Source organism: Bos mutus, chromosome 1 (genome assembly GCF_027580195.1).
Source record: "Bos mutus isolate GX-2022 chromosome 1, NWIPB_WYAK_1.1, whole genome shotgun sequence".
Classification (NCBI taxonomy): Eukaryota; Metazoa; Chordata; class Mammalia; order Artiodactyla; family Bovidae; genus Bos; species Bos mutus.
Window position 1 is genome coordinate 20,051,631 of NC_091617.1, and position 20,653 is coordinate 20,072,283.

The 20,653-nt window shown below is 33.9% G+C and overlaps 1 protein-coding gene across 5 annotated transcripts in view; it reads right to left on the bottom strand.

Annotated features, from left to right (window-relative positions):
• The window catches only part of USP25 (ubiquitin specific peptidase 25), a 160,853-nt gene that overhangs the window by 38,472 nt on the left and 101,728 nt on the right, over positions 1 to 20,653 (bottom strand). For 3 of the 5 annotated variants that reach the window (XM_005898177.2, XM_070367615.1, XM_070367595.1), the window contains 7 exons: positions 19,477 to 19,638; positions 18,638 to 18,864; positions 15,715 to 15,785; positions 14,786 to 15,014; positions 13,175 to 13,375; positions 5,384 to 5,523; positions 385 to 498 (listed from right to left, as the gene is read on the bottom strand). In XM_005898177.2, the coding sequence (XP_005898239.2) occupies positions 385 to 498; positions 5,384 to 5,523; positions 13,175 to 13,375; positions 14,786 to 15,014; positions 15,715 to 15,785; positions 18,638 to 18,864; positions 19,477 to 19,638 (1,144 nt within the window). The remainder of the gene's footprint in view (positions 1 to 384; positions 499 to 5,383; positions 5,524 to 13,174; positions 13,376 to 14,785; positions 15,015 to 15,714; positions 15,786 to 18,637; positions 18,865 to 19,476; positions 19,639 to 20,653) is intronic. The other 2 variants (XM_070367620.1, XM_070367608.1) reach the window with 1 other exon arrangement.

Sequence of the window (20,653 nt, forward strand, 5' to 3'; positions counted from 1 at the left end):
ATAATAATTGATACTTCGAGCAAAACAGGAAAGGAAAATAAAAATTTTAAGTGCTCAAAAAATTTTTGCTATTTAATTAAACAACCTTAATTAAAACTTACCAGCCTGAGAGTAAACAAATTCTGTGTGTGAACAAAGGAATTAACTCTTGCAATACAAAATTTTTCTTTTTGCCAAATTCGTAAGCTTTCTAGCTACATTTTCACTTGAAGTTCGAAGTATTTAATACTGTTAGCAATTGGTAAGGTAATTTCAGACTGTGGGTGGCAAAGCTGTATGTTGCGCGGCCATAGACACAGTGTGAGGGTGCAGCATGCCCGAAGCACTTGCATTTAAACAGCAAAGAACAAGTGGCAGTTGTGCCAAGGGCTACAGTGAAGGTACCTCATCATCATAACCCCCCTCCTTTGACTCAACCATAAATGTCCCTACATGAGGAATCTCCACCTCTACAACTTGCTGGTTAGAAGGTGGCTGGCTTGTGGTATTTTCAGGTTTCTGCAGAAAAAAATCATCAGTGTGAACATTAGAAAAGAGAACAACGCAAGCACTCAGTTTCAGTGCATAGACTCTTGATCCTTTTAAAATACCTGTGTTTGTTTGGTACGAAATAAAACCATCTAAAGCTGAACATCAAAGCAAATGCATTAATTCAGTAATAACACAAGATCTCTAGCTTTTGCTTCGTATCTGAAATATTAAATTAAATTTAAATGTTGTTTTTTTTTTTTTTTCCCTCACAGAGCACCTTGGATTCCAAATTTGTAGAAATAGAGTTAATACTGAAGTTGGATATCCTACTGCTGTTTTTATTGGTGAAAGGTTTATTTATTTTTAATTCTAATAATTCTATACAGCCTTTTTTGATATTTTCATCAAAATAAGACCTCCTCCGACCCCAGAATTTTTAAGTTTTCCTTCTGATGATTCTACCTTCTATCCTTTCTAATAACTAATTATATTGCCACTTAATATCCATAATCTATTGTGCCTAACTCACTAGCACCTGGTATATTTATATCATGAGTTCTCAATGAATTCTTGTTTTGGGAAATGCTCCTAGAAAGTGATATCAATTTTTAACAACTCAGATTTGCTTTTTTGTTAAATTCCATGAACTTCACTAAACCAATGGAGTGGAAACCAGGGTAAAGTCCAGAAAGTCCACTCAAAGACACTAATATGGTTCATTCAAAATACTGTTCAGATTTCACAAGGATCCTTTTTTACTGAATAGATGACTACCATATTCACTATTTATCTACAAACAAATTTCAAAAATACTTAAGGTGCTTGAAAGCAGATTGCTTAAGTAACTTCAAATTGCACCTTTAAAATTTTCCTAAGCAAAAATCAACTTAGTTTTGACACCAAATAAACAGAAAATTTTAATGAAAACGGAGTGGTCTTACTGCAGTTTAAAATATGGGTAAATTTTAAAATGTGAAGATTTTCTGACTTTTTCAAAGTATATATGCAGAAAAAGTTTAATTAAACAATAAAACAAGAACAGCAGCCAAGACTGGCTTATTTTTTAAAAAGAAATGCTATTTTTAACCATGACATTTTCAGGAAAGTTTTCTTTTGCTTTGTTTGAGTCTTTGACAGACGATAAAACCAACCTGCATGGTTGTCATGATCAGGATAGAGTATTCAGCTAACCCAAAATCTGATAAATTAATTATTGTTCTATAAATGATAGAAATTATAAACATTATACTACTTTGCTTCTTGGAATTGCTTATATTTTAATAATCTTAACTCAATATACTAACACATACAGAAGTAAGCTTGGTCCATGATATTTAATTAAATTAAGAGAGAAAAAAATAATTAAGAGAGAAAATATTGTCCTAGGTTTCGAGTCACAAGAGTGAAATATAAGCAGGTAAACTAGGAAATTTGTCTGGACTTTTGGTGAAAAATTTCTCACAAGCAAACCAATTCAAACCAATAATATATTAATAATAATAAATATAAATTTAAGAAAGTATCAACCAGGAAATGCACTCTTTAGAATACTGATCCTTACACAACAACATATTTCCTTTGAAAAAATTAACTGCACTTATAAACCTTTTCAGTTACCACAAAATAGTTTAAAACAGCATATTATTAATTATTTGGGTGAAAGTTGAAAAAAGGAAGCAGCTTTGGGCACACATTCTGTAGTATTTCTCATCAAGCTTAGATATCTTAAATTACCATAAAATTTTTCATATAAAGAATTTTAGGGTTCATTGAAGTAAAGTACAAGGATATTTAGGAGCTTCCCTAATGGCTCAGCAGTAAAGAATCTGACTGCAATGCAGGAGTCCCAGGAAACATGGGTTCAATCCCTAGATCAGGAAGATCCCCTGGAGGAGGGCACGGCAATCCACTCCAGTATTCTTGCCTGGAGAATTCCATGGACAGGAGCCTGGTGGACTACAGTCCATAGGGTCGCAAAGAGTTGGACACAACTGAAGAGACTGAGCATGCATGCCTAAGGATATCTTTTCCTATTATGGTCACATCCTCTATGAACACCTTAATAAAGGCTGAACTTAAAGGAGGTTAAAAATAAATTACTCAGTTAATAAGTTGCAAAAATAATTAGATCACAAAGATTTTAAGTAATTGCCTGAAATCTATTAAATACCCGATTTGTTAAAAAAAAAAAAAAAAAGTGGTCCCATAAAAGGGTGATTAGAAAGCTATATATTTTCAACCCCTTTGGATTCCTCAATATGCTCACAGGTTTTAACCTAATAACTCCACTATGGAAATCTAAAGAAATAACCAAAAATATAGACGAAGTTTCATTTTTAGCAGTCTTTTTAAAATTACATAAAAGTAGAAATAATATATAAGAAGGGAATGAGTAAGTAAACAAGAATTTGATCACTCAATGAATTACTATTAACCCATTAAACATTTCTTACAAAGAATCTGCATCAACGGGAAAGCTAGTGACAGAAATAAAATATAAAATTGTATATACAGTAGTAAATCAACTACAAAAATAAATCACAAATCTGTATATAAAAATAAGAATGAAATAAAACATACTAATTTATTAAGTGATTGACTTTGGGTTGTGGAACTATGTATGATTCTTAGAGTTTACTTTTTTGAATTTTAAATTTTCTAAAATATTTCATTTAAAACTAGAGACTCTCTTCTAAAAAGCAAGCTGTCTAAACATCTGCAGAGTATCTCTTTATGGCTTCTGTGATTCTAAGCTTCTCAGGAAATTTTTCTTAACTAACGTCAAAACTTTATATACTGTACATTTGTGAAATGGTTAGGATTTAAGTAACAGAAGGAAATAAAGAGCTACTTAAGGTCTACACTATATGCTAGGCACTTAAAAAATGATCTTAATTCATCGTATTATCACCTCCATTTTATGTTTTTAAAAAACTGAGGTTTAGAAAAATTAAGCAACTTACTCAAGTTTGCATAGATTGCAGGAAAAAAAAACTAATATTCGAAATCCAGGACTATTTAGTCCCCAAAGCTAAAGACTCTTTGCAATTTACTTCCTTTGCTGTTATTCAGTCACTAAGTCATGCCTGAGTCTTTGCGACCCCATGGACTGCAGCATGCCCAGGCTTTCTAGTCCTTCACTATCTTACCGAGTTTGCTCAGATTCATGTCTACCATGCCATCTCACCATATCATCCTCTGCTGCCCTTAGTTTCTAAGGCATGCCTTTAAATGAGAAAACCCAGTGATTTTAATGATCCTAAACAACTGGCCATGAGACCAAGAAACACTGGTCATACTCATGATCAACATACTCTTAGACATGGTGCAGGATTTATACAGACAATGGGACCAACTATTGGTTTACTCCAGAAGATAAGCCAAATTGAAAAATATTTATGCTAGCTAATCTATTTTCTCAATGCCATCCTTTTTCAACTAAAGGTGAAGCCATAGGCTGGTACCTTATAAGATAATAACCATATAAATAAACTAACTTTAAATGCTAATTTCTACAAATTTAAACTGTACCTGATTAGCCAAACTAAAAAAAAAAAAAAAAAACCATGATTCTACATTAAGCTAAGTAATGTTTCCACCTTTTTGATATCAGTTAAAAGGATGAAACTTATCAACCATAATGTAGGCACTAACAAATAAAAGTCCTAACTAGCAAATGCCTTAGCAAAATATGTTTTTTATATCAGACAAAATTATTTCTCCCTCGTATTTACTCCTGTGCTTTTTCTTCCTTCCAAAGGTGTCCTCTTCTATCATTCACCCAGATCTACTCAAAGAAGCATTTTTCAGGAATGCTTTAGAATGAGCAGTTCCTCAAGTTTTTTATAGTCTCTAGGGTATTTGCAGAATTTGGAATAATAATAAAAATCTATATTAATACATTGTTTTTTATGGTAAAAAGATATGTAATCAAACTTTTTCAAAAAGGAAACTAAATTAAAAAATAATTTATCAATATCACTTTGTTCAGCAAAATATAATTAAAAGACTATCCTATTAATTGAATATTTTGGTTAATATGGCCTTATAATATTAAAGACCACACTGTAATTAGAGGGTTACTGTTGAGATTAAGTTCAGTAAGTAGAAATTATGTGTTGAAATGTCCTCTTTTCTTTATTTCTCTGGGTGGGCATCTTCAAATCCTAAAATTAGCTACTGTGAAACCTATATTAGAGCTGTTTGTGCTCACTAATATAATAAAAAATATATACCTATAGCAACTGAATGGTCTTATAGTATGAAATCCTCGAAACATCTCTTAGAATATCATATTTACTGAAACATAATACAATACTAATATGTTCAACTTACTGTTATTAAAAGACACAGCTAAATACTTGAAAATTACACTAAAGGAGGTTAATAATGACAATTTGACATAAGGTACTTGAACTATGCATAAACTGTTTTATAATATTTATCCTGTTAATATTACTCGAACCTAGACTATCTAGAATTTTGTTAAACACAGTCCATGGAGAAATGAAAATTATACCCTACATTCCCAACTATCCTAACGTAAGACTAAATACGGAAGGCAGGGTGGGAAGGAGGTAGAGGGGAAAGAAAAATAATGTTAAACTCCGTACTTCCCTTTTGAAGTTCCAAATCAAATGACCAGTTTGGCCTATGATTATAATTTTTCAGGATTATAATTTAACAGGAAGATAAAAACTGTTTTTTTCAAAAGAAGCATTTAAAAAGTTATAGCTGAGGAAATTACAACCTGGCAGTTAGGTGACACCTACAACCACTCATCATGTTCACGGCAGAGTCATCCCTTGGCCAGGTCTCTCCTGACTCCCAGACAGGTCACTCTCCTTACACAGCTAAGAAACCTCGTGAACATGGATGGGTATGCTCAGAGAGCTAAAAGAAAAATTCTTACCGACTGCAAAACTGTTTCAGGACTTTTATCTTCATGCTCATGTGATGCCTTGGTAATTATTCGAATGGTTTCTTCTTTCAAGTGCTTTGAGAAATCACTTCTTGATGGCTGCTCTAGATATTCTGGTTCTCCTGCTTGTGCTTCATGAGAAAAGAATCAGTTGTATATCTAATATAAATCAGTGAGTCTAGACTAAGATGAATTTCTCATTTACTTCTCATTTGAAGTTATACATTAATTTTACTTTATTTACCAAAAGAAAAGAATCAAATCTCAGATAAGTCAAATAATTACTGAAGAAAGAACTCATTATAGTTTATGCTAAGAAATTTATTGTAAGGTTTTGTTGTTGTTGTTAGGACAAGTATCAAAATCTCACTTTGGGTCATCAGAGCACCGGGTTGAGCTCCGTGTGTCACACGACAGCTTCCTAGCTATCTATTTTACACATGGTAGTATATGTTTCAGTGCTACTCGCTCAGTTCATCTCACCTTCCTTCCCTGCTGGTCCACTAGCCTGTGTGGGATGGGGATCGGGGTTGGGGGTGGGAGGGAGGTTCAAGAGGGAAGGGAAGTGTGTATACTTATGGCTGCTTCACGCTGTTGTACAGCAGAAACCAACACAACATTGTAAAGCAATTATCTTCCAGTTAAAAATAAATTAGAAAATAAAACTGTGAAACCTTAAAAAAAACAAATCTCACTTTAGAAAATCACTAGCATTCTACCAAAGAACAAGGGAGCAGGGGGCTGTACAACAATCCTGGTCTGAGTTTCCACAGAGAGCACAGTAGCTGTTTTTCTGGCCAGAGTATTCTTTTTCATACTTACCTAACAAAATCCTAACCATGAATGAACCCAGCCTTCTATCTTTTCTGAACCTGCTCCTGATAGTTCCAGGACCAATATAAACTCAAGAGTTCAAATACTACTTCTGGGAAGAATTCCTAAAATTATGTCTACTGTCTATGTTCTGAGTTCTAAATCCACAGATGCAACAATGTACTCTGAATGTCCACTGGATATTTAACAGACGAGCCCAATATTTATCCTTATACAACCTATGAGGCTTTATATAATTGGGCCTCTGCCTGTCTCTCCATCACCTTGTGTCCTTTGCTCAAAAAGAAACACATACTAGCCTTTTTTCAGTTTATCCAATACATCAGAGAAGAGGCTAACTGTCCAACTTCTGGATCTTTCCTCATTTTCTTCCCTTTGACTGTTTGGTCAACCTCTCACTCCTCCACCTAATAACTTCTATATATCCTTTGGCTTAAATGCTGTTTCCGCATGGAAGTATTGCTGATGACTCTGCTTCTAGGGGAGGGCTGCTCAGCCTCAGCACTACTGACATTTTAGGTCAGATGATTCTACGGTGTGGAGGGCTTTCCTGTGTACCCAGGCATCTATCTACCCACTAAATACTAGTAGTACTGACCCCCTCTCTCAGTGGTGACAACCAGAAATGTCTCCAGTATTGTCAAATGCCCTCTGAAGGTCAAAACCACTCCCAGACAAGAATTACTGCTCTACAGTAACTTATACTTTCATTTTAATAGCACTTTCCTACAATTATAACTTCATTACTGTTATTTGTTTCAAGCCTACATTCCCTGCTATACTGTAAGAATCTCAAGAGCAGGGGTGTTATCTCCCTTTTGTATTCCTATTTCTTCCACACCAAGCATATAATAAGCACACAATAATTTAATGAAACAAATGAATTAATAAGCTAATGAAAGGGTAAAAGGAATAAGAATGTACTCTAAAATATTGCACAGTGTTACTGGGATAGGTTGAGTTCCTGCTCAACCAACTGGTGGGAAACAACAGGACTACTGTCATCCTTTCCAATATCTGATTAATTTAAAACCTTTCTCAAAGTGAAATATTATTAAAAAAGAAATACTATAATTAAACATAGATGCATGAGTATTCATTCAACCACTGAATTTTAATTAAGTGTCTATGTACCAGGCACTAGGCTAGGCACTGGGACTCAGTGTTAACAAAGTGGCCAGTCCCTGATCCCATGAAATTTATAGTTAACTATGGAAAAAGTTATTAACCAAAGAATTACATGTATGAATTGTGACATCATCATAATACATTATAGGAATAAAATGGGGCAAGGGTAACTTAAGATTATGGGGTATGAGATAAACTAACGTTTCAGTTGAAACATAATGAATTAGGTGGAAGAACGTATAGCCCATGAAGTGAACATGAATTCAATCTGAAGGGCTTCTAGTGTGGTCGAACTATAGACTATAGTATAAGAGGGGAGAAATGGCAAGAGATGATGCAGACAGGGATAAAACGGGGGCCTTTGAGTCATGAAAGTTTTAACGGCAAAAGGAAGTGGATAAACATTCTAAATACAATGAAAACATGCTGAATTTAAAGAAAATTATTCTGACTACATTGTAAAGAAAAGATTAGAGAATAAAGTAAAACCAGAAGTCAGTAAAAGTACTAAAACAGCAACATAAGCTCTTTATCTTGCCTAGAGAGCAGTATTAGCAAGAAATGACTGTGCTTTTGGATAACAGAGACAGTGAGAAAGTGAGAATTTGTTAGATTCAAGATACATTTTAGACATAATGGTTTGGAGACTGACGTGCAGATGTCTTATATTTTGGATATGAGTCATTAGGATAATGGAAGTGAAATATACTCTGGCAAGGAAAACTAAAGGAAGAAATGATTACCATGTTTGTGACAGGAAAAGAAGTCCAAAAGAAGTTAAATGTCTCATTTCTAGACTTCCTAAGAACTGCAATGTTCTTTCAGTGTGCCTGTATGATACATAAAGTTAAGAAAATCTCAACCACTACAACTCCAGTTTAGCAGAGCTTCTGCTTCCTGAAGGTTTCATGATTAAGTGGCTTAAGTCAGCTATTTTAGGCCTTAACAGAGACAAACTTCTTGTTGCTAAAGCTTACATTACTTGTGTTTTCCCCCTCTGTCTCTTCTCATTGTAACAGATAAAACATCAATGCTTGACAGTAGGATGTGAGCTTAATGCAATGTGGGTCAAGAAATCCATCTGCTAGGACACTGGGCTAAGCCAGGGAAACCTGGACAATGTAGGTAAATAAAGCTCTTAAGAGCAAAAGTAATTTTATCTGATCAACACAGTCAAATATATGTAGGTCCTGAGGGTTAAGGTTTCCTTCCTTATAGGGATTTGAGTCCAAAAACCTTATGTGATGCTGAATGATTCTGCCTAAATGTCATACAAAACTATTTCCTCTAGACTTTTCTCTGTGCAAATATCTTCCACGGAACTTGTATGAGTGGTGCTGTAATCACAGTAGGTGAACCTACAAGGATTCAAGTTCTGGGAGTTTGGAAACAAAAATCCAAACTTCATTCCCAACATGTTTGATGAGCATGTGCCATTTTCAGTACTATGTTAGGTATTAATAATGTTAAGAAAAAATGACATAAGATTTACTCACTTTAAGGAACTCTCAACAAAATCAGAGAAATGTATACTCCATTACAATACAAAGTGCTAACTGCTGTAATAGACTTATGCACAAGGTCCTAGAGAAGCACCATGGACCCATACACACACTTGGAAAGATGTTGCATGCTAAGAAAAACTTCCTAGGAGAAATGCCAACTGAGCTAAGTCTTGATGGATTTGTAGAGAAGATTATCTTGGAGATGAGAAAGATGATTCCAGGCAGAAGGAATAGCATAAGCAAAGGCACTGTAAGGACAGATAAAAGATTAATAAATTCCTTGCTATTAATGAGCCTTTATAACGGTAAGCAAGACAAAATATAACTTTGGTACAGAGAATAGATTAGGACTAGAATAGTGGGAAAAAGACAATAGTTGCTACAGGCATAATTAGGAACATTCATAAAGATCTGGGGCTATTAGAGAAGTCTTAAAAGTGGACAAAGTTTCAAGAATAGTGAGGACAAGAGGACATTTTTCAAATGAGGGATACTTCATGAGCAAAACCATAATGACAGGAAAAGACCCTACAAGCCAGAGTGATAGGGAACAACCTGGTTTAGATGAAACGTGCTTATAGTGGCCTTGGAAGAATTACAAGGGATTCAGATTTAATAGAGGGAAAATAAAAAAGAAAAGAGGTTTTAACTTTATTTTGTCAAACCAGAAGAGTAAAAGATATGTTCACTAGAACAAACAAAATAACCAGAGGAGGAAAATAAAAAGCTCATTCCACTACCCAGAGAAAAATACTTAAAGAGCACTGCTTCAAAGAACAGCAGTCCATTTTCCTTATAGAAATGCATTTAAACTCAGTAATTCCCCCAAAGCAGTCTATAAAAAGCCATGCTAGGCTGGCTGGCTAGAATATCAGAGAAACTTTTAAAGGCTTCAGATTCCTAGGTAGCACCACAAACAGAATTCTCAGGAATGTGGGAGGTAGAGGCTTAGGAACCAAGTTAAACCTACAATTTATCTAAGAAAAAGTTATAACAGCACCACATATTTTTGACTTTCTTTCCTAAGGTAGAGTTATTTGGGTTAACCTTTTAAAATGGCTGCACTCCCATACACTGAAGATCACCTCTGCTGCTCCTGCTGCTGCTAAGTCACGTCAGTCTTGTCCGACTCTGTGTGACCCCACAGACAGTACCCAACAGGCTCCTCTGTCCCTGGGATTCTCCAGACAAGAATACTACAGAGTTGCCGTTTCCTTCTCCAATGCATGAAAGTGAAAAGTGAAAGTGAAGTCGCTCAGTCATGTCCGACTCTTAGCGACCTCATGGACTGCAGCCTACCATGCTCCTCCATCCATGGGATTCTCCAGGCAAGAGTACTGGAGTGGGTTGCCACTGGGTTCTCTGGAAGATCACCTCTAGGAAACTCATTATTGTGATTTCAAAAGGGAATGAAATCAAATCAGAAAACATTTAAGGGGCATCTATCATGTGTCATGTATTATACTACATTCTGGAGATTTAAATAAAAACATGACTTGGTCCCTGCTTTAAAGGGACTTAAAATACTGAGGCTACTGAAAATATCCTGAAAATACTGAGAATATTGTCCACTCTACCAGATCATATCAACTTATTTTTGACTTGTAGACCATTTTTACTTCATTTTTCTACCCTTATTTTTTGGTTTCAGTTTCTTTTTTGCTTTTAAAATCTGAGTATACTATATAGATATATTGTAAGGACTTCAAATAGTTTCTGAGTAAGATATGAGTAACACAAGCAAAATAATAATTCAAGCAAAGTTCTCTCTTCCTCAGAATACAGTTTTATTCATATAGTCTACAGCCATGATGCTTAATCAGAGGTACACTCAGAATTATCTGAACATCTTTTAAAAAATATATACTCTGGACCCTTCCTCCATAGATTCTGACCCCAATAAGTCTCAGATGGTATGTCCTCAGAAACAGTCTCCCAGGTAATCCTGATGTATATACCAGTAGTAAACAACTGCTGGCTAAATCTCTAAACATAAGTGTTAAAGTAAATATTCTTTTGCAGATTAGAGAGGTAGTGTGATATGGACTGAAGAATACTTTCCTATCACTTATTTCTTAGTTTCAATAAGACAATGAATCATGCTGAAGAAGTGATGCCTATGGATTTTTTTTGGTTATCTATTAGCAAAAGAGGAACAAATACTCATTTAATTAATGCTATATAAATTAATATTCTTATTTGGAATATCATTCTGAAGAAACTGGATTTTAATGGTTCTTAGGTTATAGCTTAATTGAAAAGATTTTCAGGGAGAGAAGAAAAATCACTCTGATGGATTTTATAAAGAAGATCTCCTTTTATTACTTCCACTAGTCACTCATAATCCTAATGTACACCTGAGAGATAAATACAGGTTCTCTATGATATTATGAAAGTATTATATCAAATTAAATTATTTGAAAACTGTAGGGAGAAATAGGAAAAAAAAAAAAAAAAACTGCATGGGCATTAAAGTAAAATTTCTATACTAATAAAAGGAGATAAGTAATTCCAATGAACAATATAATAGATTCTCTTATTCAACTGTGTATGTCAAATTGCCCTGCAGTGGAAGATAGATTTCTTAATGTGATATGTAAGATAAGATAGTGGTAGAAATCAATTTTTAATCAATAATCTCACACACATCCCAAATTTGTAGATTTACAATATTCTATTTCTATTAACTCAAAGTGCCTATTTCTAGCAATTCTATAGAGGACACACAGTTTTCTACTGAGGCAGTACTGTTATTGCCTTCTAACAACTCAGTCCTGAAGATAACTATCGTAACAGTTACATGTGGATTGACCTTTATCATCTCTTTATTTTTGTTATTCTGGCTCCTCTCAGCTGCATTTCTCATCGTTTTTTTTTTTTTTTAATACTAAAAACTTACAAAACAGGATATAAAGTGTGTAATAGGAAGTACTCATCAGAATAAAAAGGATATGGAGCATATAGATGTGGCCTTTTCAGAGAGAGGGAATATAACAAATGTAAATGATGGGGAAAAGCTGGCAAGTCCTGTCAGATAGGAATATTAGTGGGGAATATGTCTTAGTTTGACTTAGTAAAAATAAAATGTATTAAGTCTGTAAATTTAGATACTCTTGTGAGAAACAGAAAAGATGAAAAGCAGACTGTATAGAATTTAATATTGTGATGCTACAAAATATAAGTGAACCAAGAATAACCGGGTTGGAGCCTGGCCAATGAATGCTGCTAGGACTCAACTATTCAATTTGCATGAAAACAAGTTACAAGTCTGGAAAGATTTGTGCAGGCCTATACATCAGTCACCACAACATACTGTAGTCTTACAGATCTCTCATTCAAAGAATAAATCCATCTAAAGTTCAAAGGAGAATGCTAAAATTTATCTAGGTAAAGGTGCCTAGGAATCTGTCTGTAAAGACAAAATTAAACAAACACCGAGAACACTTTCTTAATAAAAACAAAACACACAAACCTTACAAAAAAGGGTGATTCAAAATGATCCACTAAGAGTAAATTAAAAAAAAAAAAGGGAGAGACAAATAAGTTTAAGGAAAAGATCTAATTTATCTCTTCTCATTTCCCTAACCACTAAACAGAAATAGTACCTTCCTACAAAATGTCATCTTAAATTATATTCACAACTTAATCATATGATGAATCTTAAAAAAACCATTGGACATTGTATTTTCAAATGTGTAAGAATGTATTTTATTTTTGTAATCCTTAATATTTTATTGATTTCACCAGCTAATAATTATAGAATTGTTAAAATATTTATATTTTTATATACGTCTCATTTGTTTTATAGATTGCATAGATTTTCTTCACTTGGAATATATTAAAAATTTAGTTGCTGCTAATTTGTCTTTTACGAATCTGAAAAGAATCAAATAAATACTCTACATTAACTAATACTATTTACCAGTAGTGTTATTTTGCTTAAATATGAAATTATTAGAGTGCATTCCCTTGAAAGCTTTAGTGAATTGGCGGTTTCACAGTTTTTCTAGGTATCTTGCCAGGAAAAGTCAATCAAAGTAGGCAACATGCATAGATGGAGAGTTAGCAGAATCATCTCATTCAGCTTAAAAATGGTATATACGTATATATAGTGTTCTCTAGCACTATCTAGCAAAGGGGTAAACTAAATTGTTGCCTTTTGTCTCTGAGTGATGGAATTTCAGATTTTTTAAACTGGAATCTTCCTACTCTAGGATAAAGTTTTTTGCTCTTGCTTTTACAATGGCCGTATTTTATTTTTACAATAATTATCCATAAATATGAAATTGATAAAATGCAATAAAAATGGACTAACCTGTTGTCACAGAAGACTCGGACTCTCTCAATTTCTGAGATGCTAGAAGTTTTTCCTGCAAGGCTTTCTGAGCAAGTTGTGCATCCCATTCTTCTAGTTCTTTCTCAAATCGCTGGTTGTCTTCCTCAACAAAATCTCTTAAGTCAGGGGGTAGTGTTTCTATTCCAACAAGGGCCTGCCCAGTTTCTTTATTAAACTCCTCTGCAAATCATATTTCAAAAACTATTATAAAATTAAGGATTAAAAGAAAAATGCAAAGTTCAAAACAGAAGGTATTTCAAGTGTTAAGGTCCAAATTATTACCATCTAGCAAATCAAGATTACTATATATTAAAAGAAAACTCAAACAAATGCTCAGAAAAGCAAGATGCAAATATGTGATCACCCATTATAGGTAATGTTCTCAGCTTTTATTTTTATTCTGAAGAGTAAAAAAAATAAAACAAGACATAAAGCCAAAATTGTTGCTACTCAAACACTGACATAGTACTACTTTTTCTACTATAAAATACCAGATACTTGATTATTCATGAAGTAAAACTTACCACAAAATGAGAAGTAACACAAAACCTCAAAGCTCAAAACAGAACTAAAATTCTTTTCCATCTGAAGCAATTATTTCAATATATTTATATACAATTTGAAATCTAATCAATATAGCAAAGTTTTTTTTAAAAAATCACATATATAGAATCTAAAAAGGTTACTCAACCTCTACCACACACACATAAATTAAATTTTAGGTTTTCAGTCATAAATCCAGCAAGTTTTGCTGAATGGTTAAATACAAAAGGAAAGTTGATTTCTATCAGTCTCAACAAACCTTTATTACGTGCTTTCTTTTTTATATGCAAAGTCTATATTAGAATATGAGAAATAAAAAGATTAAGACCATGTCACAGTATGACATGGTCCCTATCTGTGAGCAGATCAGAGTGAAGTGGGAAAGGCAAGCCAGCATATAATTCCAGCACAATAAGTGCCCAGTACAGGTATGCTATGAGAAGGTAAGAACAGATACTTTCTGGCAAGTTCAAGAAAAACTTGGCAAAGCAGATGACACCTGAATTGAATCTTGAGAGATGAGCAGGAATTAGGCAAAAGAAGAAATAAGATCATCATTGGCAAAAATAAAAAACATTAGAACATACTGATACAAATATGTGAAATGATTTGGTGTGACCCAAAGAAGTTTAAATATCACTCAAGTATATAAAGTTTGAAATGGAGAGTGGTTATAAATGAATCTGGAGAGACAATTAGAAGCCATATAATGGAGGCGTTACAAGTTAGGCGAAGAAGTTTGAATATGAGTCAACGTGTGATACAGTCATGAAAGGGATTTTAGCAAGGAGAAGAAGTTCAATTTATATTTTATAATAGTTACTATATAGTTAACTTTGAATAGAAAATATATCCCAATTCTCAGCCCTGGTCACATTAATTTTCAATTCCAGTTTTCTCACTTATAATAACCCCAAAGCATTTTCCAAATATATCCATCACCTTCTTGAATAAACTACACTTAACTAATTACACTGGAGACAAGAATCAAATTAAAGAGCTACTTATTTTGAAATATATATTGCCCTATATATTTCATATTCTTACCTTGTATTAAGAATTGTGGTTTGTCATTTATGTACATTAAACAGTATGCACTGGCATTTCTGTAACCACCAAAAGAATCCCTCACTAGCTCTTCCCATGATGATTTTGTTACAGCAATATCATTGTACTTCATCCACCTGTTTTCACGATGATCAAAAATGTATGCCCAGTAGTGCCCGGCATTAGCTTGACCTTCATGAACTAAAACAGCATGTAAACGATAAGGAACCTAAACATGAAAACAGAGTTAAACTGCAGTTAAGTACTCTATTATAATCACATCTCATGAAAATCACAAATCATCTGATGCGAGGGTTCCCTCGAAGCATATGTTTTTTAACAAGAGTAAATTGGCCGGGATTAGAGTTTTGAAAAAATTAAACTATGAAATAAAAATAGGCAGGGAAGAGGGAGGATAAGTTAACTAAAGACATGTAAAGCAGACAGGTGTGTAAATAGGGTGATTTTCAGAACTCTGGAAATATATTTGATTTATTTAAGCTATCTTTATAATAAAGAATTTATATAATGAATATGTATACATTTAGCACATGATTTGTTTAAATTTTCATAATTATAAATTGGTGGGTAAGTTCAGCAAAATGGCATATATAAAGAGCCATTATATAAATCTCAGAAGTTCAAATGTTACTGACCCCTTTACTTCCTCACATAATCTTAGTATCCTTAAACAGCCATATAATTTCTCCCATATAATTTCTTAAAAATACTGAAGCACTTTGAAAAATTTTAATAAATTTTATTACAAAATAATAAAATAGTAGGTAATACAGAAAATACAGAGAAAAGTAATATAAAAACCTTAAAGTTCAGCAATTTTATAACACAAAGTATGAGAATTAAGCTAACATAAAGATAAAATTTGTAAATAATTTAGATAATGCTTACTAGCTCAAAATTCAACTTACTTGGATCATAGATTTGTCAGAGTACATTAGCTCAATTGTGCGATGGATTCTAGATATGCTTTCCTGTAAATCTAAGGACAGAAGATGCCATTTAATGATCAAAATCAAGTATGTTTCTACTGAGACTTGTAAGGTAGGGAATGAAGGTTTTCCTACAAATATGCTAGAGGAGTAAGAAAAAGTTTCTAAAACCCTTCTTAAAAACATTACTATTCAGAATACGTATAAAATGAATTCAGTTCTCCTTAACAAAAGATGCAGCACAAATGACAAATTAAAAAGCAAACAAATATGGTTTATTTCGAAAACAAAGAGCAAAAAAACCTGAATTTTGTTTAAATTTATAAAAGAAGGTTCCAATGAAAATTAAAGTTAACCCCCCACACCCATATTTGTATAAAACAGGAAAACTTTACAATGAAATAAAGTAACTTCATCACATATCACACACACATATACATACATATGTAATTGAATAAAAATCCACTATAATCACCAATGGAAATAGAGTTGTGAGACTCCCATTACCCACTATTTCTACTTCAAGTAGAAATCTATCCTACATAATTACTTAGAGGCAGGGATGTACACAGCTATATTACCCATAATAATTTTTAAAACTCAGAGACAACCTAAATATCTGTCATACAGTATAACCACATTATTCTATGAAGCTATTAAAAAGAATCAAGCAGACAACATCAAAGCCTACCAAAAAAATAAGTAACTTTACAATAGGAAAGGCCTTTTTTTTTTTTAAAGCTTGATAGAAAATCCAATAACCATAAATGCAAAGACTCCTCCCCAACTTAAAAAAAAAATCTATAGTATAGAAACAAAAACAAAAACCAACATAAAGAAAATCAAATGACAAACTGGAAAAATAGTATCTGCCACATACACTACAGGTAACAGGTTAATAGGGCTTCCCTGGTAGCTCAGCTGGTAAAGAATCTGCCTGCAATGAAGGAGACCCCAGTTCGATTCCTGGGTCGTCAGGAAGATCTCCTGGAGAAGGGACATGCTACCCACTCCAGTATTCTTGGGCTTCCCTGGTGCCTCACACAGAAAAGAATCAACCTGCAATGCAGGAGACCTGGGTTTGATCCCTGGGTTAGGAAGATCCCCTGGAGGAGGGCATGGTAACCCACTCCAGTATTCTTGCCTGTAGAATCCCCATGGACAGAGAAGCCTGGCAGGCTATAGTCCATAGGGCTGCAAAGAGTTGGACACAACTGAGCAACTAAGCACAGCACAACAGGCTAATATTCACAGCATTTAAGTTTCTATTAGGCAATAAGACAAACCATTCAATCTAAAAATTGGGTAAATATCACAAGTTCATTAAAAAACAGAATTTCACTCATGATTAATGAAAGTGAAATCAAGACACTGTAATAGCATTTTCATTTCAATTATCAGACTACCACAAATTAAAAGGTGCCCAGGGCTAGGGAGAATACTGGGAAACAGGGTGTCTCACACAAAATTAGTGAGACTCTAAACTGGTTCATTGCTTGGAGGGGGGTGGGAATCTTTAATACCTGATCCATAGGTCCAAAATATGGACATGTCTCTCAAGTTCCTCAATTTAAAATGACCAAAAGTGGACTCATCACATTCCTACTTCCTTCCCCAAGGTGGAGGCGACCCACTATTCTGCCCTTTTACACAGTACATTCTATCTATTTAGTTATCGATACCACCAAGAGTAACTGAGGGAATCAACCCTAATACCCCTTTGTCTCTCACCTCTAGTCAAGGACCCACATCTGTCAGCTGTCTCCCAAGAATAAACCAAATTCATTTCTTTCTTCCCTACATGCTACTTCCCTGGTGTCAAAAGCGTCGTAGTTTTCAGCTTTCTGACTGGAATCTTACAGAAACAAACACAACATGCCTAGTTCAATAGCAAATTATCCAACAACCTAACACAGTATTCAGGAAAAACTATGTGCTTAAGTAATGTTCACTAATGATTTCAAATATAAAAAATTCCCTTATAAATGAAAATACTAAGGAAAATCTTCACAGTAACTAATGCTGTTAGTTGCTCTCCCACCTTATTGACTATTAAACTAGGACTGCTCTTTACTTCCATATTGTCTATAAAGCATCTAGTTGGGCTTTAAAACTAGATTTAAAACCTAACAAGTGATGTTGTTTAGTGAAAGTCCAACCTTTTGAAATAAAAGAGGAACTCCTAGATTTTTTCCACAGATTAAGAAAAATGATGATAAAGTCTACCATAAAATATACACATCACTTCATTTTAGCAACACTGAAGTAGGAAGGAGATAATTTCAGAATAAAGGAGCATTCCTTCCAAGACTGGAGAGACGGCAACTTAACACCAACATGCTCACTGCTTCTCCCCTCCCAGAGCATTGTCCTTATTTTTCTTATGCTAGTTACAACTAGTTACAGACTGGCACTGAGTTAATAGATCATATTTGGAAATCTGCTAGAGCAGACAGAAAATTAAAATTCACATTTCTAATTCTTCAACCTAGAGAAAATGTTTTTTCACTTGAACTCAGCACAGGCATCAAGGGAGGTACATAGTTGGTTATGCACAAAATCTGATGCTGGATGATGTTTCACCAGTAGAGTACCTGTGAATACCAACTTGATATAAATTTAGAGCGCTAAACCAGAAAATCAGACCATCTGCTAGGTCATTAATCAGCTAAGTAATCCAAGGAAAATCTTTTGGTCTCTCTAAAACTGATATTAAGATCATAAAAAAGGAAGCCAAACGAGCTCATCTTACGGGAAACACTTTGTACAGGGGGAAAAAACCCCCCAAAAAACCCATTTTTAATATTTACATATGAAACCCATAGATGACCTCCCTTCTCAATTTTAACATTAACCATGTCCATCTGAGGTGAGAGTAGTTCTGCTATGAGAAGCTTCTTACCTCTGGTGTCATTTTCTATTTCTGTCCTCCAGCGATGTAAACAGCTTTCTAGCACAGAGAGTTCTTCTTCTGTTATGTGCCTTGGTGCCGGATGCATGGGCAAGTCTGGAGGTATCCGAGACTGAGTGAATGGTTTGTGTATTACTGATCTTGATGAAATGGCAGCTATTGACGCGGGTGACGTGCTTGGCAGTTCTGAAGAAGGAGCTCCCTGTTGGTCTGTTGTGCTGTATTTTTAAAGCATAGAATATTCATTATTAAACTTTCCAAACTGAAGCTCTGGACAAAGATTATGTGGTACATAAACAATGTTAAGTTGGCCTATAATTAAAAAAGAAAAAAGTTTTGTTTTTTTTTTAAAAAAAGATGTGGATTAATGTAACATCCAAATGAGATTTCTACTACATAGAACTACATTATTATAAGGATAAAACTGGGGCTTTATATTATAAACGGCTCAATAGTATTTATTTATACAAACCATACATATACCAGATTAATAAAACCTTCCCTTGCTGATCCTTACCAGCTCACACTACAGAAAAAAAATCTCATTTAATAGTAGTATATTCATGGATGAAAGAAAGGCTGATATATATATACCAAAACAGCCTAAAGTATATTTCTGAATGGAAAAAATACAAAAATTTTAATCCACAGCCATACAAAATCCATTGAAACAATGAAATGAGAAAGCCCCTAGAAGACCTACACAATCTTTTAAGTTCACTAAAATAAATCACAACGTGCATTTTATAAAAACCTTCTTTAAAGGTATCAATTACAATATTACATAATACAGGAACACAGCTATCTCTTCTATCAACAAAACTTTTTACCTTGGTAATGTCTGTGATGGTACAGAACCACTAGATGGGGAACTAGCATCAATATCATCAACAGGAGAAGTGCAAACAGGTTTACTTGAGGCAAATTCCAAGGCGTACTGCAGAACATCCACCAAGGGAAACCGTTTGGGACCCGAACCATAGCTTAAATACCTGTTAACCATAAATGCATGAATGCTTAAATCTGTGTAAAAGGCACACTTATTTCAATAACTGTTCTAAAACATTACAAAAAACACTTTAATATTCCTCAACAGTGAAATTAATTTTGCTTTCAAATGATGGTAAAACTACATATACATTCAAGAAATAAGTTAAATGTTCTCTAGAGGAACAAAACCAAAGCTGAGAAGACTGAACGTATATATACACTGTTAATGAATTTCAAATGCTGCTGTAAGTTATAATCCAACAGTAAAATGAAAACTGACATTTTCATCTCCTCAGGCTTTTTATTTTTAGATCTGTCATCTGGTCTTAATATGATGGCTAATATCATCCCCCTCCTTTTACCTCTGATTATATTTCAATATGATTATTGATACCTTTTAAGAATTAAAACTACTGAAAAATAACATTTTATATTAAAAGCTTTAGATTACTCATTTCCAAGTGAATAGTAAAACAAGGGGATACAGATTAGATCAGAGGTTGCAGACTGGGATCTTTCAGACCACATTTTAGCCTGTAGACTTCTGTTTGAACTACAGACTATTTGATAGACTAGATTCTGGCTTCTTTTGGAAACAATCTAAAGCTCTAGACAACAGGGAGCTGATATTCACGCATGGCACTGCCTAGTATAGATGGCAGGCACCATCTCTCCACAGGGATATGCTCTCTGACTCCCTCTGCTCACTTGACTTGCTTCCCTTTTTTATAAAGATTCCATTCTTCTTTATAAAGCTCATAGGCATCTGTGCTTGTATCTTCAGTGTTAAGGAAAAAAACTCAGTTACCATTTATTAGTGGAAATCTCAAGAGTAGTATTAACCTCACATAAGAAGAAACCTCAATCATAAGTTAGTTTAACTTTGTACTTTCAGTACCATGAGTATTACCTCTTGACAGTAGGAATATTTCATTTTAAATAATAATTTTCTAATGCCAACTATGAATTATTTTAGTCTCTAACAAAACTCAAGCCTAAACTGCGGCTGCTGCTAAG